The sequence below is a fragment of the Diabrotica virgifera genome, chromosome 8 (genome assembly GCF_917563875.1).
Source record: "Diabrotica virgifera virgifera chromosome 8, PGI_DIABVI_V3a".
Lineage (NCBI taxonomy): Eukaryota > Metazoa > Arthropoda > Insecta > Coleoptera > Chrysomelidae > Diabrotica > Diabrotica virgifera.
In genome coordinates, this window is record NC_065450.1 from 133,896,896 (window position 1) to 133,922,073 (window position 25,178).

Genomic DNA, 25,178 nt, shown 5'->3' on the forward strand with positions numbered 1-25,178 from the left:
GGTGATAATTATGACGTCTTTTCAACGTTTTGTAAACGTTATTTGGTTGCCTCGGTACCACCATCAGTTGACATATGTTTCTTCTTTGTGGAGTCATCAGAATAATTTTTGTAAAATTGCCTTCGAACCTTTGTAAAAACGACTTGTAGGTATTTGACTTGACCTCGTATACATTTTTTGGAGTTTTTTTAGATTGTTAATTCTATGAACTCAGATGTTAATCTTCTCTTCTGATTTGTAGAGTGGATTATTGTTTTGTTGTTATAAATAAGTAATTATATACAATTATACCACGTGGGTAAAACCAAACTGGAAAAACCAGTCAACTAATCCCGCTGAATTGAAAAGACGAATTTATTATTAAGATTCATTATTGCAATTTTAACTGATACAGAAGTTCAATTATTAAAATGAATTATACATTAGCTTTGTTTACATTTATGTGCTACATTTGTTGTGCTAAACTAGAGAATAGGACTACTCGTCAGACTGAGTTTGTTTCACCAGTGTTGCAAACACATCACCGCAGAGGCCCACATTGGTTTGACTTTAAGGGAAAAACTTACTTCGTAAATACAGTTTTTAAGGTAGGATACGCATTTAAATACAATAACTTTTCTTTAAATTGATTAAAAAACGGGAAAAATATTTACAATAAGGGTATGGCCTTTCAATGTACCCCCTCCCGCTTGGAGTTAATGTATTGAATTACTCCTTCCAAACACTATTTACTACCGAATATTTTATAAGAAAAACAAACCGAAACTAGTGAAGTCACACCAAAAAGCAGCAAACGTATAGCCATATGCACCGACTCACGGTCATCGATTCATTCACTAAAAACCTTAAGATCACAATACCCAATAGTCAATAGGGTACACGCTCACTGTCATCAGCTGTTAAATTCGGGCACCTCAGTCTCCATAATCTGGGTGCCTTCGCACGTAGGTGTTACTGGTAACGAGAAAGTGGGCCAAGCAGCGAAAAAAGCTAATTGCCCTAATAATCCAGTGGAAAGAATACAGCTCCATCAGGACCTAAAATATCTCTTCAAGCAATCAGTTTTGGAAAATTGGCAAGATCAATGGAGTAGAAGCACATTAAAATTACATCAAATACAATCAATAATTCGACTAACGCAAATTCTCATACAAATAAGAAGAGACAAAGCCATTATCAGACGAATAAGAATAGGTTACACTCGTCTCACGCATGGTTATCTCATGAATTCTGGAAATCCACCAGTCTGCGAACGCTGCAACAACACACGGCTTTCCATACAGCATATCCTACTTAAATGCAGTACTTTCAGCTCCACCCGACGACGGCATAACATTAGTGGTACCCTTAGTATATACCTACTTAGTTCACCTGGTTCAATGAACCCTTTGATTACTTTATTGAGAGACTCTAAGTAATTATATAATTTAATATAAAATATTTATAAATTTTGTAAAAGTACCAAAACCTGTAGCTTAACCAAATATTGTAAATACCGTTTTTTTTTGTTCCCGTGTCAATGACCATAGTTGTCGAGACACGTAAATTAAAAAAAAAAACCTTCCTTTGATTTGTACAAATGTTTTAAAATGGAAATTAGCTAATTTGATTCAGTCGTTCTGGAGCTGTGACAAAAAAGATGTAACAAAATGACGTTTATTAAACCTCATTCAATATTTACATATCGAAACCGTACCGGACAGACTGCTTGACTTGTCGCATCAAGATTTTATGAGATTAGATTTATAAAGAGAGTGGTAGTAGGTATTAAATATAATGAATTTCTTGCCTCTCCATACCCAGCTTCCAATTTTTTCTATCGTAACACATATCTAGATCTAATTGCCTCGAATCCATTGCCTCCTGAATATTGTCCCTCCAGCTTCTCCGTGGTCGTCCTCTTTTTCTTCTCTCCGGTGGGACCCACTCTAATATTTTTCTCGGCCAGCGAGTCTCATTCATTCTTTTAACGTGACCGAACCATGTCAGCTGTCTCTTTTCAATATCGTCTATTATAGTTTTTTCCACCTTCATATGGTCTCTAATTGTTTCATTTCTTACATGTTTTAATCTCGAAACCTGACAACCTCTCCTCAAAAAGTCAATTTCTGTACTAAGTAACTTCTTTTTATTTCTTGCACTTATGTCCCAAACTTCTGCACCGTAGATTGTAGCGCTCTTCATTATACTTTCCTATATTCTTCTCTTTGTTTCCTTCCTGATATCTTTGTCCCATAAAATTGAATTAAGGGATCTAGTGATGCTTCTACCTTTATTGATCCTATATTGTATTTCATCTTCACTATTTCCTCGTTTGTTAAATATAGCTCCCAAATATTTGCATTGTTTCACACCAACAATATTATATGTTCTTGTTCCAATGGTAGGTTTTCGATGTCTTCGTTTCCCACTATGAAGTATTCTGACTTGTCAATATTTATTACTAATCCTGCCTGTTGGTAATGTTCATTTAGCTTCCGTATGATATAGCTTAAGTCATCTTGATCTTGGGCTATAACAACTTGGTCGTCCGCAAAGTATAATTAGGGAGTCGTCTCCCACTTTCAGTCCCATCGGTTTTACTGCTTTTGTCCACCTCTGTAAGGATTGGTCAAGGTATATTTTAAAGAGAGTGGGAGATAGACAACATCCTTGTCGGAGGCCTTTTGAAGTATTAAATGCCTCAGTGAACTTTTTGCCGTTTTTGATTCTGGTGTTAGTGGTCTCATATAACATTTTAGTTGCTTGCATGAGTTCTCCATTGATACCGATGTCTTTCATTGACTTTCATAGTTCTGTTATGGGGACACTATCATAGGCTTTTTCTAGGTCGATAAAAGCGAAGTGGTTTTCCTGATTTCTCTGTATTCTTTTTTCTAGTGCTACTTTTAAGTGAAGAGATTGTCTACGGTTGAACGTCCAGTACGAAAACCAGCTTGTTTTTCAGCTTGTTTTCCTTGAATTTCTTGTTCTATTTCATTTCTTAATATCCTGGAGTATAATCTTCCAATGGTGCTGATGACTGCGATTTTCCTATAGTTTTTGGGGTTATTTTTAGGTCCCTTCTTATGTATGGGAGACATATGTGATGTTAGCCATTCATTTGGTACTTTTTCTCCATTTAGACATCTTTCGAAAAGTTTTTTAAGCATATCCCATAGTTTTGGTGGTCCATATTTAATTAATTCAGGATTAATTCCTCCAGCCCCGGGTGTTTGTAGGGATTTCATAGTTATAATAGCTTCTTTTACATTGCTTTTATCTAGTTCTATTTCGTGTTCTCTCTGTATATCATTTTTTTTCTTGTATTCTTGTTATGTATTGTAGTCGTTTTTCTACTAATAATTGCTTAAAATGTTGTTCCCACTCGGCATCAGAGATACTCTTAATTGTGTACCCACCTTTTTGTGATGTTCTGACATTCCTTATCATCTTCCATGCTTCTGAACTCCTCATCATCCAGCCTCAAAAGTCCACTGCTGAACATAGGCCTCCTCCCCTCGTTTCCAACCCCATCTTTCCTGCGCCGCCCTCATCCAGTTTTTATTTACCTTTCTTAAGTCGTCAGTCCATCTTGTAGGCGGTCGACCGACGCTTCTCTTGTCTTCTCTTGGCCTCCATTCCAATAATCTCTTCGTCCATCGCCCATCTGTCATTCTGGCTACGTGTCCTGCCCATCTCCACTTCAACCTGGCTATCCTCTCGATGACGTCAGTCACCTTTGTTCTTCTGCACCTCTGAACTCCTAGTTCCTCCTAATTGTTGATCTATGTATTCACATTTTTTGATGCAGGTTGGGTTTTTTCTTTTAATCACTTCTCTTTTTACTTCTCTATTTAGGTCCCTGTATTGTTGTTGAATCTCAATGTTGTCCTGATTTTGTAGACGTTGTAGGTGAAGTTGTTTTTTCTTCTCTATTTTCTTCTCGATATCTTTATCCCACCATTCTGGTTTCTTTCCGTTTTCTAAGTTTCCTATTGCTTCTTGTGCTGCTTGTTTTAATGCATGTTTTTATGTGATTATATTCTTCTTCGGTTGTTCTTTGTTCTTGATTTAGTTTCTGTTCAAGTCTGTTACGGTACAGATATTGTGTACTTTCATGTTGTAAGCTGTTAATATTATATTTTTCTATTTCTGGATCATATGAATTCCTTTTGTGTTCTTTTTTTCGGAGTTATTTTGTTTCGGTATAAATTGAACTTAAATTTTACCGATTACTAAGCAGTGGTCTGATCCGCAATCAGCCCCTCTGAAAGCTCTAACATGGATGCTAAATTTTGCATTTTGTCTCGAGATTAGATAGTCAATGATTGACTTAAATCTACGTGTATGTTGGTACCAATAGTCCAGGGCGCATCTGTTTTGAGATGGACGTTGGGAGGTGACTCAAATTTTTTTGCAGAAATTGCTTGAAAATAACTCAAATAATAATATTTGAGTTATCCTCCCACTCAAAATGGTCCGGAACATTGTTTAAATAATCAAAATGTCAAAAAATGAAGCAAAAATTCGATTTTTTTATTGGTATTTTGATTATAACTTTAAAACTATTCATTTTTGAGAAAAGTTGTATTGACATAAAAGTTGCGTAATTAAATTTTCTATAATATAGAATTAGTCAAAAATTTAAAACATAGTCACCCTTGTTGCAAAATAGCAATACCTGCGAAAAAAACCATACAAAAACAAGTATCCGCTTTTTACGTTTTTCAACCATTTATGCTATACTTAGGACTTTCATGTTTTACCCAGAAAAACTATATGATATAGTAAATCAACACTGTAAATTTCATTAAGATCGGTTATATAGATTTTGCAAAATAAATATTGCAATCCAGCTTTCGCAAAAAAAATTCATTTTTTTTAATGTTGCAGGACTGAAAATAAAGCAGATAGCAAGTTGAATATTTTTTTGATTATAGAAGTGTACTCTACTTTTCATTTGCAATTTTCAAAATTAAAATCGAATTATTACCACGGCGCGCCGTGGGGAAATTTTTTAAATAAGCATTAATTTTTGGTGCTACGCGCAGGACAGCGGTGTTCGATTCACACAAGTTGATTTCCACCAAAATTTCTTCCAATCTTTATCTAGTTTATTATTTTCTTACTATATATTTTGTTGTATTTCAATATTTTAGTTACACAAAAATCAAACTAATTTTATTATTGTTTGTGAAATATTGTTTAAACAATTGCATATGTTTAAAAATAATAAACTTTTATTCTCTAAGTTAAAATATATGAACAAAGAAAGTTTTTGCTAAAAAAGTGTTATTTCAAAGAATAGAGTTTGTGTTTTTATTTTACAATAAACAAATTTATTTATTTATATCGAAATGTAATAAAAATTAAAATGTATCAATCATTATCAACGGTCATTGGAATGCTCAATCAGAGCAAACTATCCACTGTCCTGCGCGTAGCACCAACAATTAATGTTTATTTAAAAAAATTCCTGACGCCGTGATAGTTAATCGATTTTAGTTTTGCAAATTGCAAATGAAAGGTGCAGTACATTTCTATAAGCAAAAAAAATTTCAACTTGCTGTCTGCTTTATTTTCAGTCCTGTAATATTTTGAAAAAATGAATTTTTTTTTGTGAAAGCTGGATTGCAAAATTTATTTTGCAAAATCTATTGAACCGATATTAATAAAATTTACAATATTGTTTTACTATATCATAAAGTTTTTCTGCGTGAAATATGAAGGTCCTAAGTGTAGCATAAATGGTTGAAAAACGTAAAATGCGAGTACTTGTTTTTGTATGTTTTTTTCGCAATTATTGCTATTTTTCAACAAGAGTGACTATTTTTTAAATGTTCTCTATATTGTAGGACATTTAATTACGCAACTTTTATGTCAGTACAACTTTTCCCAAAAATGAATACTTTTAAAGTTATAATCAAAAAACGAAGAAAAAAATTGAATTTTTCCTTCATTTTTTGACATTGTGATTATTTAAACAATGTTCCGGGCCTTTTTGAGAGGGAGGATAACTCAAATACCACTATTTGAGTTATTTTCAAGCAATTTCTGCAAAAAAATTTGAGTCACCTCTCAACGTCCAAATCTACTAATATTTTTACAGATGCGCCCTGGTCTACAAGTAAATGTATTATTAGTAGTAAGTATTATAGGTAATAGGTATTAATGTTTCCAAATACTAATAGTAGGTGAGCAAAGTATGCTAAATGTGCAGTCACTCGAGCGTTATGGAGACCTATTGGGTTCTGAAGAGTAGGTACTAAAACCAAAAAAAGTTAAGTCGAGTTTTCCATTTTAGTGGGCGCTTGCCATCTTTTAATTTAATTTTTCATTTCCAACAATCGTTTTTTCCAATTATAACGCCATCTATCCATTCCTATTCCAATTCATGTTTCGAAAAAATGTTTCGAATAAAAGTTATTTATTTTTACGTAAGGAACCCAAATCTTCAATAAAAATGGGGGCTCCTATTTAAGATTTTAAAATAACCCCCCACCCCACGTCCGTGGGGGGTCGTGTTTGGTGCCATTCGATAGATTTTTCAAAAATATTGAATTAGTGTATTTTACAGTTTTTCGATCTGATGTTCATTTCGCGAAATATCGCGGGATTCGTATTTAAAATATTAAATTTACTTGGGAAGTCGTGTTTCGTATCATTCAATAGATTTTTAAAAAATATTGAGCACAAAGTTTTGCGAATTCATTCTGTCATTAGTCCAGAAAGCCACTGCGCATCCGCTAGGAAAAATATTCTAATTCGGATTTTTTGCACAATCTTACTCAAAAAGGACCCTTTTTAACAAATTTGCATGTTGCCAGGACCAAAAGTTGGTCAAAATTTTTTAAACGTTTTTTTTTTTTTCTAAAATTATTTTTTTTGCATGGAACAATTTTTTTTAGGTTTTTTGGATCATTCCAAACAGGAAAGGTCTTTAGTGACTTTTCTCTAAAGTTGATAGTTTTTGACATATAAGCGATTAAAAATTGAAAAATTGCGAAATCGGCCATTTTTAACCCTCAAAAACTATGTGAAAAACTGAAAATTTGAATGTTGCCAAGGTAGGTAGATATTCTTTAAACATCGATTGATGAAATCCCGAAGAGTTTTTTGCAATAAAATATCAAAAACCCCTTGGTTTTTTAATTGAGAATCAAGCGTGCGCGACACTATTTTCCACCGTTATGTGTGTACAGTATGGTGCAAATGAAAGGAATAAATTCGTTATTTCGTAAACCGGTGACTTTAAGGAAAAATCCCAAAACAGGTCGTTTTTTATTTTTAAGTTATGATATTGTGGCATATATAGTATACTAGTGACGTCATCCATCTGGGCGTGATGACGTAATCATTGATTTTTTTAAATGAGAATACGGGTCGTGTGCTGGCTCATTTGAAAGGTTCTTCAAATCTCTATTCAGTAATATAAACATGTACATAATTATTTATACAGGGTGTCCAAAAAAATTTTATTAAATTAAATCATTTGGCAAATTGACAAAAAAATTAAATTATTGGACACCCTGTATAAATAATTATGGAAATGTTTATATTACTGAATAGAGAATTAAAGAACCTTTCAAATGAGTGAGCAGACGACCCCTATTCTCATTTAAAAAAATCATCGATTACGTCATCACGCCCAGATGGATGACGTCACTAGTATACCATATATGTCACAATATCATAACTTGAAAATAAAAATCGACCTGTTTCGGGATTTTTCCTTAAAGTCGCCGGTTTACTAAATAACGAATTTATTCCTTTCATTTGCACCATACTGCATACACATGCAACGGTGGAAAATAGTGAAAATAGGTTTTTGATATTGTATTGCAAAAAACTCTTCGGGATTTCATCAATCGATGTTTAAAGAATATCAACCTACCTTGGCAACATTCAAATTTTCAGTTTTTTGCATAGTTTTTGAGGGTTAAAAATGGCCGATTTCGCAATTTTTCAATTTTTAATCGCTTATATGTCAAAAACTATCAACTTTAGAGAAAAGTCACAAAAGACCTTTTCTGTTTGGAATGATCCAAAAAACCTAAAAAAATTTTGTTCCATGCAAAAAAAATAATTTTAGAAAAAAAAACAAAAAAAAACGTTTAAAAAATTTTTGACCAACTTTTGGTCCTGGCAACATGCAAATTTGTTAAAAGGGGTCCTTTTTGAGTAAGATTGTGCAAAAAATTCGAATTAGAATATTTTTCCTAGCGGATGCGCAGTGGCTTTCTGGACTACATTCATTTTGCGAAATATTCGCTTTTTTGTTGTGAAAATTTTGGGACTCGCCCAATTTTTTACGCCCGGCTCATATCGTCAGATTTTTTAAATATACACTCTTTTGCATGTACTTAACTTAGCTTATCTTAATCTGACAATTTCCAGTTTTTTTAAGGATAGATTTTTTTCGGGCCCCCCTTAACGAACTCCCCTGTGTTAAGAGTCAATATATGGTAGAGGTACATCTGCAGGGTACCAGGTTTCTCCCCATATGATAATCTGAAGCACTCGAGTAACTGCAAAAATCCCCGCTTGGGCTCCCCTACCATAAAGATAAATTCTCACACAGCTTACGTAAAAGCTGAATTCTACCTAAAAACCGATTTCTAATACTTATATTTTTTTATATTTCAGACAAATTTTTACAGATCATGGCAATATTGTAGACTACAAGGAATGAACCTTGTAAGTATCGAAAGTGAAGAAGAAAATAAACAACTTCAAAAATTTATTTCGGATAAAGGTAAATATTTTCGTAGTAGGTAGGTATATTTAATAAATTAACTTGAAATTTTTAAATTATTATCAATAAAGCCATCGGTACATAATTCACAAATATTTTACGGCTATCCCTACTTTTTATGTCTTTACACGGAAAATTATGTGTAATAAAATTCACACTGCTATGGATATGTAAACATTACTAGAATGTAATTTTACTTGAAAATGTCATCATTAACTTAAAGTGATGGCTGTTGAATGTTCTTGGATAACTGTTATTTGCATAATTGCAAATTATTAATTCAGTTAATAAATGTGATAATTTTTTCACTAACTATGTATTCAGTGATTGTAATAATTTATATGTACAACAAAAACTAATACTCAATGGAGAAAAGAGGAAAAGTGTTACAAGTGATTTTTTATTAATATATTGTTACTACGGAACGCTTACAATTTTGAACATCTTTAACTTGGATCACAGAATATAATATGTATTATTATCCTGTAAATACACTATCAATATTATTTAATCAGCAACTCAAAATATGCCCGATGCCATGTCAAATATTTAAAATTGTCACTGATTGTCACTGTCTGATTGACAATATGCTGACAATATTCTATTCGACTGAGTGCGTTGTAAGACAAATATAGATTTGGAAAATATTACCACGGACATTGTGTTCATTTTTTACGAATCCTGAAAAAAGCAATAAATATTTTTGAAAAATTTAAACGCAGAATGAAACACTAAATTTTTACCGACTGCCGAAAGTCCCTTAGAATAAATAAAAAGTTTATTTTGAATGAGATATTTAAAATTAAAAATCACATCAAATTTTCTCTTAGTTTTTTACCCCTGTAACTTATTAAAATAAACATTAAAGAAGTTGTCAGGGACTTTCGGCCATCGCTAATAACGTAATCTTTCATTATGCGTTTAATTTTTTTATAAAAATACTTATTAGTTTTCTTAGGATTCGAAAAAAATAAATCCTCATTTGAATAGCATTGCAGCCGAAAATACGTACCCATCCCCTTGTACTAGATTAATTTTAGTATTTTTTAATGTTCTACTGCAATGAAAGAACAACTGATGAACTTGCCAGAAGGGGTTCAGCTACTGTATACTTTTGTTCAGTGGCGGGGATAGTTGCAAAAAAGGTATTTTCGACTTGGACATGACAAATGTATTTTGGCCAGACAAGCGCTAATCAGCTCAGATTCATAACAGGCTTCCTTACTAAACATGCGCCAAGCAAGGAATATTTGCATACAATGGGACTGTGAGACTATTAAGTGATTAAAAAAACATATGGTACCCACAGGCCCGGCCCCAGGGGTGGGCGAACTGGGCGGCTGCCCAGGGCGGCAAAGTTAGAGGCGGCAAATTTTAGAGGACAGCCAATTTTTAAATTGAAGAAATAATAATCATAGATTAACAGATAACAGATCATAACATAACATATCATAGATTTACAACTAAGTACTACAGTTACAAAATGTGCAATGGTGAAAATGTTTAGAGAAAGTCGTTAATTTATTCTGACAAACAATTCTGTGTATTGTTTTTTCTGTAAAATATTTTCTTAAGTCAAAATTAAATTTACTGAAAATGGATAATTATTTTAAAACATATGGCTGCAGCTTTATCCAACCACGCCAAGTTTCCAGCTCATCTACAGTGACAGCGACAGTGGGTAGAACAAACAATTAGACTAGAATCGGGCAAAACCATAGACGAAGAAACACAAAAAGTTCTAAATTCAGACACTCGCCATTGGAAAAATGTAATAACACGACTTATATCAATAATACAGTTCTTAGCACAACAATGTCTTGCATTGAGGGGCGATTCTGATAAACTGTTTCATCAAAACAATGGTAAATTTTTAAAGCTTGTTGAGCTCTTTGGAAAAACTGATTATGTTTTACAAGAGCATGTTAGGAGAACAGCGAATGGTAGTAACAAACAGCATTACTACTTGGGAAAACGTATTCGAAACGAAATTATTCAGTTCCTTCATAACCAAATCAAAAATAAAATTTTAAACTTTTTGAAATCAGAACAGTATTATAGCATAATTTTAGATTGTACACCTGATATTTCTGGGGTGGAACAGATGACTATTGTTGTACGTTTTATCAATTTAGGTTCCTGTTCACAAAGTGTTAAAATTGCAGACCATTTTCTTGCATTTGTGCCTGTACTGGAAACCACTGGCTTGGGATTACAGAAGTTATTTTGCAAACACTGAATGAACTGGGAATGCTTTTGGAAGATATGAGAAAACAAGGGTATGATAATGGGGCAAACATGAAAGGGAAGAACTTAGGAGTTCAAAACAGAATTTTGAAAATGAATCCTAGAGCATTTTTTATCCCATGTTCTAGCCATTCACTCAACTTAGTCGTGAACGATGCTGCTAAATCCTCACAGTTTGCAGTTCCTTTCTTTCTTTTCCTTAGTGACAAAAATTGACAACTTTTTGCAGCATCTATTCATCGTTGAAATCATATTTCTAACCTGACATTGAAGCCTTTGTGGTTTCAATGAAACTACAAACTACGAAATTAGATGGAAAAGTAGAATTGATGCAATTATCCCCATCAGATACCAAATTGGAGAAATCTACGATGCTCTTGTAGAAATCACCGTCAATAAAAACAACGATAAAACAGTTGCTCATGAGGCAAGCTGTTTGGCAAATCAATTCCCCAATTTTATTTTTCTTTGCTCTGTGGTAATATGGCATCTCATGAGTCTACCAAGGAGGGGGGGCGGTGTTTGCCGTCTTGCCCAGGGCGGCAAAATCCCTAGGGCCGGGCCTGGGTACCCATCCACTGGACTTCTACAAGCTAGTACAGGGTTTAAGAATTCTGGAATGGATATCATAAATGAATTGAATATGTACGATTGTGTGTAACAGAAGAATCGTGGAAACAGGATGTTCTACTGAAGGGAAGAAGAAATGTAAAACGCTTCTTGTAAAGATAGAGCGAAGCTTAATGTCCAAACAGGCAGCAAATACGAACAATTCCCAAAAATATGAATAAAGATCTTTCTTAAGCAAAATGGTCAGAATTGGCTTAATCAAATTAGAAAATTTAACTTGGGGTTTTCCAAACTTATTTAATATCAAATGGTTTCAGTAGCAATTACACGAGAGCTCTAAAATTATCGATTTTTATCCCAAGTGACACTTTGAGAGTTTTAATTTCACGACCCGAAGGGGAGTGAAATTATGTCAAAGTGTCACGAGGGTAAAACAAATCGATAATTCGAGCTCGAGAGTACTTAATTCGGTAAGATTATTTCATAAATAAAACTGTCTTTTTAAATCATTTTAACCCAGGCAACCAAACGACGTTTTTATAACGTAGATAACACGTCATAAAAATTACCAATTGACGTGTTTCTATGACGTAGTACCGACGTTGAAAATCACGTGTATTTGTCTCATCGATTTGACGTCATAATTGTGACGATTTTAAAACGTCTAAAAAGTGACGACTTTTATACGTCGGTAAAATCACGTCTTTAATACTTTCAAAAAGTGACCTTCAGATGTTTCAAAATAGGTAGTATAAACAATAGGTAAAATGAAACCTATAGGTCTACGTCCCATGTGTCGATGAAGATATACTACCATTTGTTTAAAATCGCTTGTACATTAGAAGCAATCTAACATTGATTCTGCATAATTGTAATAAATGAGAAATTTCTTATGAAAATTATTTAACGAAATTGTTTGGAGTAATACAAACAAGCACCTCCCAATTTTGTGACGTCAGACTTAAACGGTCTGAAATAAAAACGTTTTTTAAACGTTACTTTAACGTCATTAATCTTACGTATTTAAAATGACTTACAAAAGACGTCTATATGACGTAATTTTCAAACACGTGTATTTATTCAACCAAAACTGACGTTTCCTCGACGTTATATGACGTCAGTTGGTTGCCTGGGAACTAATATTTTATTGATTTCTTCGCCTGAATATTTGCTAAATCTGTTTATTGATGTTCTCTGTGACAAGTTATAAAACATTAATTGTCGTTAATGTCACTGAATGTATTTGTGCGTAGCAATGAAGGGCATCTAACGTAATACTTGATGACGGAAAATTATCAAAAAAAAATTATCAGTAGTAATTGCACAAGAGCTCTGAAATTATTGAATTTTTCCCGAGTGACACTTTGACAGTTTTAATTTCACGAGCCGAAAGCGAGTGAAATTAAGTCAAAGTGTCACGAGAGCAAAAATTCTATATTAATTTCAGAGGTCGAGTGCAATTTGTTGCGATTATTTCATGAATAAAACTGTTCAAAACCAAAATTTTATTGTAATTTATTTATGTAAGTACCATTAAACACACAGTTTTTATAAATGTTTGACGATTGAAAGTCATCGCTTTTATAATTTTTAAAACATTAATTGTCATTAGTGTCACTGAATGTATTTTTTCGTAGCAACGAAGGGCATCTGACGTAATATACTTAACGACGGGAGATTATCAAAAATTATCGATTTAATTCAGATTTCTGTAGCTTTCTATTGGTCAGAATCTCCTATGAATGAAATAATCAGTAGTAATTGCACAAGAGCTCTAAGATTATTGAATTTTTCCCGAGTGACACTTTGACAGTTTTATTATGTCAAAGTGTCACGAGGACAATAAATCGAAAACTATAAATTTTATCAAAAAAATGTTTAGAGGGTTTTTTACTTAGAATGAACGTTTTTACCAATTTTTGCGATTAAAATATAATAAAAAAATTCCACCCCCGAGATGTGGTGGCAACCACCTCCTTGGTAAAAGCGCCTTTCGGCCTCATATAGATTTTGATCCTTGGACTATCCACTACTTAATCTCAAATTTTCGGGAAACATCATCATTACGATAATGTTAATTATCATAATGATAATTAACATAATTGACTACAATCAACTGATTGACGTATGAATGAGGGGTGTTGTTATTTGATGGCTGTTAAAGGGACTGAATTATAATCAACTTCTTGATTAGCGTTCGAACAACCGGCCTTTAGAATATAAATTTTTGACTGTTTTGGGTGTTATTTTATATTTGTTTGAGTAATTGGTATCGTCCTTGTCGTTGTGTAACGACAGTTTTGTAACAAAGATTTATATTTGTGTATTGTCTGTAGAATATGTATTGTATTGTAGATGATTTTACTCCTACTTACTTTACTCCGTTATTGTTGGTATATTCTTGTTGTTGACTTTTTCTTTTAGTGTTGACAACCAAAGACCGCTACATTCTGGTAATGGGTTTGGTATACATGTTTTTTCATTAATTTTCTCTTTTTCATATCAACGATTCAAGTTTTTTGTTAACCCAGATATGAAAATATCAAAAGACGCCGCTTAAGAAAATATTTTAACATGCGATCTCAGATAACCTATATGATAAGAGTCTTTTGACACTAACACAGAGTATAGCATTAGTAAAAATAGAAAATAGGCGGTTTTCGTTTTGATTCAAATCTGTCTCCTGCCATCCCCCGATAGGTGCTATTTCTAGGTCTACCTGCTTCCAAGGAGGCTATGCAAGAAGACAAATTTACATCAAAACGTCCTTAGTTTTCGGTACAAAATAAAACTATTTATACCGTAGTAAGGTTAGGACGCCCTCTAACGGGGAATAAGTGAAATGAATGTCAACACGATTCAAATTCTCTGTTAACCTAGATATGAAAATATCAAAAGGCGCCGCTTAGGAAAATATTCCAACATGCGATCTCAGAGAACCTATATGAAACGGGTCTTTGTACTCTAATACAGAGTATGGCATTATTAGAAATAGAAAATAGACGGTTTCGTTTTGATTTAAATCTGTCTTCTGCCATCCCTCTATAGCTGCTATTTCTAGGTCTACCTGTTGTTAAGGAGGCTATGCAAGAAAACAAAATTACATCAAAACGTCCGTAGTTCTCGGTACAAAATAAAACTATTTATACCGTAGTAAGGTTAGAACGCACTCTAACGGGGAATAAGTGAACTGAATGTCGACACGATTCAAGTTCTCTGTTAATCCAGATATGGAAATATTAAAAGTCGCCGCTTAGGAACCAACATGCGATCTCAGAGAACCTATATGAAACGAGTCTTTGTACTCTAATGCACTAATGCTATACTCTGTATTAGAGTACAAACACTTGTTTCATATAGGTTCTCTGAGATCGCATGTTGGAATATTTTCCTAAGCGGCGCCTTTTGATATTTCCATATCTAGGTTAACAGAGAACTTGAATTGTGTCGACATTCAGTTCACTTATTCCCCGTTAGAGTACGTTCTCACCTTACTACGGTATAAATAGTTTTGATACGTTTGATGTAATTTTGTCTTCTTGCATAGCCTCCTTAACAACAGGTAGACCTAGAAATAGCAGCTATTAGGGGATGGCAGGATGACAGATTTAAATCAGAACGAAACCGTCTATTTTATATTTTTACTAATGCCATACTCTGTATTAGAGTACAAAGACTCGTTTCATATAGGTTCTCTGAGATCGCATGTTGGAATATATTCCTAAGCAGCGCCTTTTGATATTTTCATATCTGGGTTAACAGAGAACTTGAATCGTGTCGATATTAATATAATTCTGTCTTACATGAGTACGTGAGTCCTTTAAGGGGATATGAACAAAATCGGAATGAAAGAAAGTGCGAATTGCAGATTCTACAGACTAATGACAAGATGGCCAAACATGTTATGTGTAACTGCCCAAGGTTGGATCGGATAAGGTTCAAGTCATTTGAGGATTATTAAATCGAACACTACAACTTCGTAGAAGTGTCAACTAAGGACATAATAAGCTTTGTTAAATAGGCCCTTTGAAGGGACAATTTTAACCTAGAAATGAGCCACGATAAACTTCTAAGATCGAGTGGAAGAGTGGGCCCACTAATATTGAACCAAACCTAACCTACACAAATGAAAATTATATTCAGAATTGTCTAGATCTAGTTAAAATATACAGTGATGAGCGCGCTAATAACCGGCAAAATAAAGCAAAAGATGGAAAACACAATAAGTTGTAAGATAAAAAACATATGAATTTACATTCTAATTACTTATTGTTTCCCGCCTTTAGACGCATCGAACGAGTTTGGCAACTGCCACTGTCACAGTGAAAGTTTTAGTTGACATATTCCTCTGATACATCTAAAGGTGGAAAACAATAATTAGAATGTAAGTTTATAGGTTTTTATCGCTAAATCTCCCACTTCTACTAGTTTTATTTCTTTTTATTACACAACTTTATATATTCTCCATCTTCTGCGTTATTTTGCCGGTTATTAGCGCGCTCATCGCTGTATAGGCCCACTCATCACTCATAACTGAGTAGTGAATTTTGTGAGTTCTGATTTCCTTATAACCAGTATTTGTCGTCGTATTTTGCTTTTTACCATAATGCTAGTCAAGGAGTCTTTTCATTTCTTGAATGGCAATATACATATATTTTTCTTACTTTGTACATTTTTCTAAACTTCCATATTAGACCAGTAAGGATCTGTGAAAAACGTCTATTTTTGGATGTGAAAGGTGGCATTCGGATTTTTGCAGATAAAGTTAGATGACACCTTCAGTAATAATAATTGACTTATGCTCCTTCTCAAATAGGCCCGGAACATTAATAAAAAAATTAAAATATTTAAAAATTTCGAAAAACGTCGATTTTTTTCTGTTTTTTTTTTGCTTATAACTTTAAAACGATTCGTTTTGGAACAAAGTCGTGGAGAAATAAAATAAAGATAATTGAATTTTGTATGATATACGACTGGTCAAAAATGTCTTAACGTATTACCTTTTCTTCAATATAGCAATAAATATATGTTGCAAATGGGGCAAAATACGCCTGTTGTTATTCAATGTTTTTAACCACTTTGGTAGCACTTTTTTTTTATAATTGGCTTTGGCATGAACCAATTTAGTCCTGTCGCCAGGGGGGTACAACGGCCTCCTTAATTCAGATGGACTTACCCAAGTTTTTTTATATATTTTGACCCGCAGAATACGAATTTTTTGGGTAACAGTTGATCCGGATGTCGATAAGATTGTTATAGTCAAAGAACTTGAGGAATTACATAACAGCGATTTCTCGCAAAACAAAACATATTTTTGTATTTTTTGGGTCATTTTAAGCAAAAAATATTCCTACAAGTTATTTCGTAGAATGCATAGTTTTCGAGATAACCGCGGTTGAACTTTAAAAAAATCGAAAAATTGTAATTTTTGAACCCGAATAACTTTTGATTAAAAAATAAAGTAGCAATTCTGCTTACCGCATTTGAAAGTTTAAGTCAAATTATATCGGTTTTGATTATTTGCATTGCTAAAAATTTATTATTTTATTGTTAAACAAAGCTATAAACACCTAGTATGTGAGTGATGTTTTCAATGATTTCTCATTTAAAATCGAACGAGTAGGTAGAGTAGCTACGAGTGCAAGCGAGGCAATTTCTACGTAGCATGCGTTAAAACGCATGTATTAGGCACGGGAAACACTATGTGTTTATAGATTAGTTTAACAATAAAAAAAATAATTTTTAGCAATGCAAATAATCAAAACCTATATAATTTGACTTAAACTTTCAAATGCGGTAAGCAGAATTGCTACTTTATTTTTTAATCAAAAGTTATTCGGGTTCAAAAATTGCAATTTTTCGATTTTTTGAAAGTTCAACCGCGGTTATCTCAAAAACTATGCATTCTACGAAAAAACTTGTAGGAATATTTTTTGCATAAAATGACCCAAAAAATACAAAAAGATGTTTTGTTTTGCTAGAAATCGCTGTTATGTAATTCCTCAAGTTCTTTGTCTATAACAATCTTATCGACATCCGGATCAACTGTTACCCAAAAAATTCGTGTTCTACGGGTCAAAATATATAAAAAAAACTTGGGTAAGTCCATCTGAATTAAGGAGGCCGTTGTACCCCCCCTGGCGACAGGACTAATTAGCCAGACTTATTTTTTATTTATGAAATATAAAGGGAGCATTTTTTTTTGATCGAATATAAATAAATTGATTTTTCAAATTCTCACACCCTAGGTAAATGTTATTGTGTTAGTAAAATGTGTGTTTCTGTTTAGTGCATTTTTTTATATGTATATTTTTTTTATTTTTTTTTTATTATATTTTTGTTTTTTTTTTAATGCTTTATTTATGTAGTATTTTGTTTAGTTTTATTTCCTTTTTTTTTTTCATTGTTTTTTTTTTGTTTTTTTTATTTGTTTATCATTATTTTACTTTTTTTTAACTTTTTTTTTATTATTTTTTTTATGTAAATTTTTTCGTGAACACACTTGCAATAATATTTTGTATCGCAGAATTGCTTACAATGGTGTTAGTTTTTTACAATTTCATTTTGCAACGAATTAAATGATTATACAAACATTGATATAAGTTAATATTATTACTAAAAATTATACAATTTAGACTGGTTGGCAAACAGAATTTGAGATTTACCATTTCTTCGAAAAATGATTCTATGCTCTTCTTATTTCTTGAACATTCTAGGATTACATGGTTCATATCACCAACTTCTCCGCATGGACAATATGGGTTTTCATCCAGTCCTATTTTATATTTGTACAAAGGAGTCATAGCATGATTAGATCTTATTCTGTTTATTGTAACAATGAAGTTTCGTTTGGTTAATTCATGAAACCAGCTTTTCAATGGTATGTTATTTTGGTGACCGACATAGTTAAGCCCTGTGACTGATGAATTATATTCTTGCTGCCACAATTGTTTTAAATGTGAAGTAAACTTGGAGGTAAGATCTGTATATGGAACAATATTGGTGGTTAGATGGTAGCCTGTGTCAGTGGCTGATTTGGCTAGTGTATCCACTGCATCATTACCTTTTATTCCTGAGTGCCCTTTAATCCACACTACAGTTATTGTTTTCCTTTGTTTTGTTGCTTCAAAGTTCAGTTTTTCGATGATTTCAAGTTTGTTATTCGGTCAACTGCACTTTTACTGTCAGTGAATATAACATGATTCTGTGTGTTTCTCGACTGGACGTATCTAAATACATTTGCTATGGCAATTGTTTCGGCGGTATATATGGAACACTCATCTGGTAGCTTGAACTTGTAATATTGGGAAGAGTTTGCGTCATAAAAGGCACAGCCTACTTTTCCATTCAACTTGGATCCGTCAGTATATATGTATTGGTGTTCAGGCCATCTTCCATTAATGGTTTCTAGAAAGTTTTCTTTTGGGTCCAGGTAGTATGTTTTTATATGTTTTGAAAAGAAAACATGGGGAGGTTCGGTGTAGATAGGTATAGTTTTGTTGATAGACAGGGAGTTAGAGATTTGTGCCAGTGTGGTATAGCTGTTTACTAGGAGTGGAGTAGCTTTTGAGTGCCAATATGGATGGGTGAGTACTAGGACAGTGAGGTCGTGAATGTTACGAAGATAGCTGACTTCTTTGGATATGGCTTTAGCCATAAATTTATGACTAATTAGCTGCCTTCTGAAAGATAGTGGAGGTTCTACAGATTCGACTTCTATAATATTTATTGGGGTAGATTTAAGATAACCAAGACATATTCTCAAACTTGTGTTTTTCTGGGTCTCTATTTTGTTTCGGTGAGTATGTGCTGCTGTTCCATATAAGTGACTGCCATAGTCTAATATACTTCTAACCATTGTTTTATAGAACAGTGAAGCGGTATTTGGATCTGCTCCCCATTTGGTATGGCAGAATGCTCTCAAAATATTCATAGCGTTCTCGGTTTTTTTTATTGCATGGTGGATGGTATCTTTCCACAGTAATTTTCTGTATAAATAGAGTCCAAGATATTTAACACAATTTTTGATTGGAAGAAGATATGGTCCCAGTTGTAACTGTACTTGAGTTATGTCCCTTTTTTTAGTAAAAATACACACTTCAGATTTTTTTTCAGAAAGAATTAAGTTGTTTGAATCTAACCAGTGCTTAACTGACCATAGGTTTGTGTTTAAAATGTTCTGACAATTTGAAATAGTAGTACCGTTGGTGTAGTTAACTATATCATCAGCAAACTGTATCATATTCACGTTATTCAAATTTACTTCGAAGTCCATTGTATATAGTATAAAAAGTAGCGGGCTGAGTATGCTGCCTTGAGGGAGTCCTAAATTCGATGTTCGGGATCCTTGAAGATTTTGGTTTAATTTTAGTGAAAGTCGTCTATCGGAGTATAGTGAAATTAAAAATGAACATATTTCATGAGGTATTCCTATTGATGTCAGCTTATGGTACAAAATGTTTAAATTTACGTTATCAAAAGCCGAGGAAAGGTCAATAAAAACTGCAGCTGTATGTTTTTTTATTGTATATCCTGTCAGTATAACTGTAACGAGAACAGTAATAGCTTCGAGAGTGGACCTACATTTCCGGAAACCATATTGTGAGTTTGGTAGGATGTGTTCAAATTCTAGCCATTGTTCTAATCGATTCTTTATTATTCTTTCCAGAGTTTTAAGAATACAAGATGCCAGGGATATAGGTCTGTACGAACTTGAGAGATCTAGCGGTTTGTCTTTCTTTTTAATAGGTAATATTATATAGTTCTTCCAGCTATCCGGAATAGGACTTGCACCAGTCCAGATACTATTATAGATTTCTAACAGAGACTTTTTATGTTTAAATGGGAGGTGAAACAGCATGGAGTAAGTTATATTGTCCTCGCCTGGTGAAGTATTATTAGATAGTTTCAACGATCTTTCTAATTCCCACATCTCAAAACGTTCAAGTAAGTGCAAGTTGTTTCTGGGAACAGTTTTTAAAGATAACTGATTGTATTCTATGCATTCTTTTGCCCAGTCTGGTGAGATTGTGGCATGGAATTCTTCTATCCAATTCGCTTCCAGATCAATAGGTAACTTATTCTGCTGCTTACGATTCTTAAAACTATTTACCTTTTTCCATACTTCAGTGATGGGAGTTGTCTGATTTAGGCTCTCAACGTATTTCCTCCACTGAATTATTTTTGTTTCTTTGAATGTTTTTTTTTTGCGATGGCATCAACTCGTTTGAATTCAAGTAAATTTTGTATGTTTGGGTTTTCTTTCCATAATCTGAAAGCTTTTTTTCTCCTATGAGCAATGTTGTTGCAGGTCTCATTCCACCATTGTTTTGGTTTGTGCTTCCAGTACTTATTTCTTATTATTGTTCTTTTCGGGATACAAATGTTTGCAGCTGAGTTTATCGTGTCTATGAAATTGTTATAGTTACATGCGGTGCTCATTTCCTCTAGTGTTGTCGTGTACAGATTCCAGTTGGCTCTTTTAAGAACCCATATGTTGTGAACTGGACCATAGGTTTGTAAGCCTGAGTCAGAGTTATTAAACTTCATATATATAGGAAGGTGATTGGATCCATGAGGATCCTGTATGACTGACCAAGATATTAAATGTACTATGTCTTGCGTACAAATAGACAGATCAATGGCACTTTTTCTACCTGACGTAACAAGTGTGGGTGCACCATCATTGAGATACACAAGATTGCAGTGATTAATATCATTGAGCAAAGAAACACCATAGACATCATTAAACTCACAACCCCAAGAAAGATGATGAGATTTGAAATCTCCAGCAATTATAAAAGGTCGTGGTAAGTTTTCGAAAAATTGTATCCATTCTCTTACTTCTATCCGAGTCTTTGGTTTAATGTATATTGACAATATGTACACTGCTTTGTTATTAGGTAGAAGTTTCACTTCGATGCATGTACACATCATTCTTGCTGGTTTCTGTACTACGACTTCTGAAAATAATCTATTGGATTTTACTAGTATGGCTATCCCACCGTAACCATCCATACGATCTGACCGAACAATATTATAACCTTGGAAGTTATAAAACCTTTCCTGTTTGAACCAGGTCTCTGACAAAGCTGCTATGGTAGTTTCTGTTGTATTTAAGAGATATTCTAAGTTTTCTTTATTGCCAACTGCAGATCTGCAGTTCCACTGTAAAATGTTGAGTTTGTTTATAGCTGCGAAGACGACGAAGTAGTTGGTATATTGTGCACGTTTAATAATTGTTTACTAATTAATATTTGCTGTAAGTCTTGTTTAGTAACATTGGGATTATTAGTTTCCCTAAAATTTTTAAAAAGTTCGGTAACAATAGTAAAAATTATATCTAAAATATCAGAGTTTGACTCTGTTTGTAGCATGTGAGAATTTGAATTTAAATTATTTTTATATGAAGGACTATTTATAATTGGAATATTAGTTCCTGATTGTCTAAAGTTAAATGTGTATTCTGGATCTGACTGTGTCAAGACAGGACTATTTGGTCTCTGCCTTTTGCTGCCTTTAGAAGATTTGACGACTGTATATTTATTATGATTACTATTGGCCGAAAATGTGAATGGACGAGTAACAGAAGAGCTATTTAAACTTTGGTTAACAAGAGGGTAATTAGAAGAAGGCAAATTTTGTTGATGAGAATCTTTAATAATGTTATTTGATCTTACGTCTGCATAAGATTTGCAGGGAATTTCTTTGTTGGCATCATGGTAATTAATATTACTATTAGTCATGCATTCTTTAATTAATTTCTGTCTTTTGAATTCTGGACATGACTTAAGATTTGTTGTGAAGTGGTCTCCCATACAACTAAAACATTTTGGGGTTAATGTTGTTTCCTGACACTCTTTTGTATTATGGTCTTTCTGGCAATTGTTACAACGGGGGTTACTCCTACAATGCTTCCCCTGGTAGCCAAATCGCAAACAGTTGAAACAAAGCAGGACTTTTTGTTGATATGGTTCAATTTCTTTCAACAACTTATTTATAGTAACGTATTTTGGAAGTACTTGTGTTTTAAAGCTTACTACACACGATTTAGTAGGAACATAATTTATTTTCTCATCGGTAACCGTTTTTCTATTTATTCTAGAAACGTTTACTACCTCAAAATTAGAATTTATTTCGAATTTTTTAATTTTATTTTTAAGATATTCATCGGAGAATTCTGTTGAGACATCCCGTATAACACCTTGTCTAATAATAATAAATTTAGGTATATAAACATCCAAATTGTTTTTAACAAAAACCGGATCGTCTTTCTTGTCGATAAGGTAATTAGCGTTTTTAGAATCCGTAAATTTAATTCTTAATTTATTTCTGCCAATTGTATCGATACTAATTATTTTATTATCTAATTCTGGGAATTTTGTAAGAATAATGTCACCAATTTTTAATGCATTAAGTTTACCTTTAAGATCGCTATCTTTATTTTCAACATATATATGGAACGGTCCACGGTCATTTATGGTATACTTAAAAATTTCTTTTTGTTTGTCATCGTTAGATTTAATAGGATCGGAAGTACTTACAGTTTGGTTGAGTTCAGCGTTACTAAAACCTTTAAAATTGCTAGGGGATTCCATTTCAACATCTGGACTACTAAGGGTGGTATTGGGAGGTCCATCAGGTTCAGGGGGCGGTTTACCGCCCGTGTCCGCACTCATTTAATTAAAAAATAGAAACAAAAACGCGAGTTATTAGTCTATATATTATTTGAATAATTATCGATACTTATTATTCGTATTAGTAAAGCGTTTAGATTACTCGTCAGCACCGGCTATTGACACGTCTGACTCACACGAGAACTAAAACTAGAATGTTGGTAGCACTTAGAACCTTAGTAATTCGCTTAGGAAATTATTTGTTACATACTTGAACCGTGTACCAAATTTCATTAAAATCGACCTAATAGATTTTGCATAATAAATTTGCAATCTAAATGTTTTTAAAAAAGTTCAAATTTTTTAAAATCTTTCTGAACAAAAAGTAGACCATTTAGAAGTTGTCTAATTTTTTACATATAAAGAGGTGCTCTACCTATCTAATACACTTTACAGAATTAAAATCGGATTATTTAAGGGGCCTCAGCAATGTTTTAAACTTATAAACAATTTTTTGGCTTATAAACAAATAGCTTTGTTTAATAATAAAAAAATTAATTTTTAGCAATGCAAATAATTAAAACCAATATAATTTGACTTAAACTTTCAAATGCTGTCAGCAGAATTGCTATATTATTTTTTAATCAAAAGTTATTCGCGTTCAAAAATTGCAATTTTTCGAATTCTTGAAAGTTCCACTGCGTTTATCTCGAAAACTATGCATCCTACGAAAAAACTTGTAAGAACATTTTTTGCTTAGAATTACCCAAGAAATACAAAAAAATGTTTTATTTTGCGAAAAATCGATGTTATGTAATTCCTCAAGTTCTTTGTTTATAACAATCTTATCGACATCCACATCAATTGCTACCCAAAAAAATCGTGTTCTACGGGTCAAAAAATACATAAAAATCTTGGGTAAGTCCATCTAAATAAAGGAGCCCGTAGCACCCCCTCCTGGCCACAGGACTAATTTGTTTATAAGCCAAAAAATTGTTTATAACTTTAAAACATTGCTGAGGCTGCTTAAACAATCCAATTTCAATTCTGTAGAGTGCATTAAATAGGTGGAGTGCTTTTTTATATGCAAAAAAATTTACAAATCTTTGTATGCTCTAGTTTTTGTTGTTCAAGATTTTAAAAAATTTTTATTTTTTAAAAAAAGTTTAGATTGCAAAATTATTATTCAAAATCTAGTAAGTCAATTTTAATGAAATTTGGTGTACGGTTTTAGCACGTTACAAAAATTTTCTAAGCGAATTAGGAAGGTTCCAAGTGTAACCTAAGTGATGGAAAATCATTGAATAATTACAGGCTTGTTTTGACCCCTTATTTTATATTTATTGCTATTTTGCAGCAAGGGTGATAAATTAAGACATTTTTAACCAATCGCATCTGATAGAAAATTTAATTATATTTGTTTTATTCCCATACGACTTTGTTCCAAAATGAATCGTTTTAAAGTTATAAGCAAAAAAAGTAGAAAAAAAAACGAAATTTTCATATTTGAGAAGGAGCATAAATCAATTATTATTAACGAAGTTATCACCTAACTTTATCCGCAAAAACCTGAATGCCACCTCTCACATCCACCTAAAAACAGATCCTTACTGGTCTCAGGGCCGTAGATAAGGGGGGGGGGTTTAGGGGGTTCAAACCCCCCCCCCCCATGAGACGAGGACGAGACAAAAAGTACATACTAAACTCAACATACCGTGCTAATAAAAATTCAAATAAGTTACAGGTACCTATTTAAATTCCAGAGATTGTTTGTACGAATTACGAATTGTCTAATAAACGTGCTGATATTAAAGCTCAACGCTGTGCGACGGTGCGGCTAAATATTTACCACTTTTATGCATAGAACAAAGATAAAAGTTATGCTTATTATGCATTGAGATTAAATATTATTCTGCACTGCTGACGTGTCGTGTCCTGGCTGCAGTCGCCTGGCGAGCTGATCCGACGCTATGTCGACGCTTGCCGATCGCGCCGCTGGCATGCGTAAT

General features: G+C 33.1%; 1 protein-coding gene across 1 annotated transcript in view; it reads left to right on the forward strand.

Moving 5' to 3' along the window:
• Positions 1-354: 354 nt before the first annotated feature.
• Positions 355-25,178, forward strand: part of LOC126889393 (collectin-12-like) — a 27,057-nt gene continuing 2,233 nt past the window's right edge. Inside the window, exons 1-2 of the mRNA XM_050657654.1 lie at positions 355-587; positions 8,629-8,737. Of these exons, the coding sequence (XP_050513611.1) occupies positions 411-587; positions 8,629-8,737 (286 nt within the window). The 5' untranslated portion in view covers positions 355-410. The remainder of the gene's footprint in view (positions 588-8,628; positions 8,738-25,178) is intronic.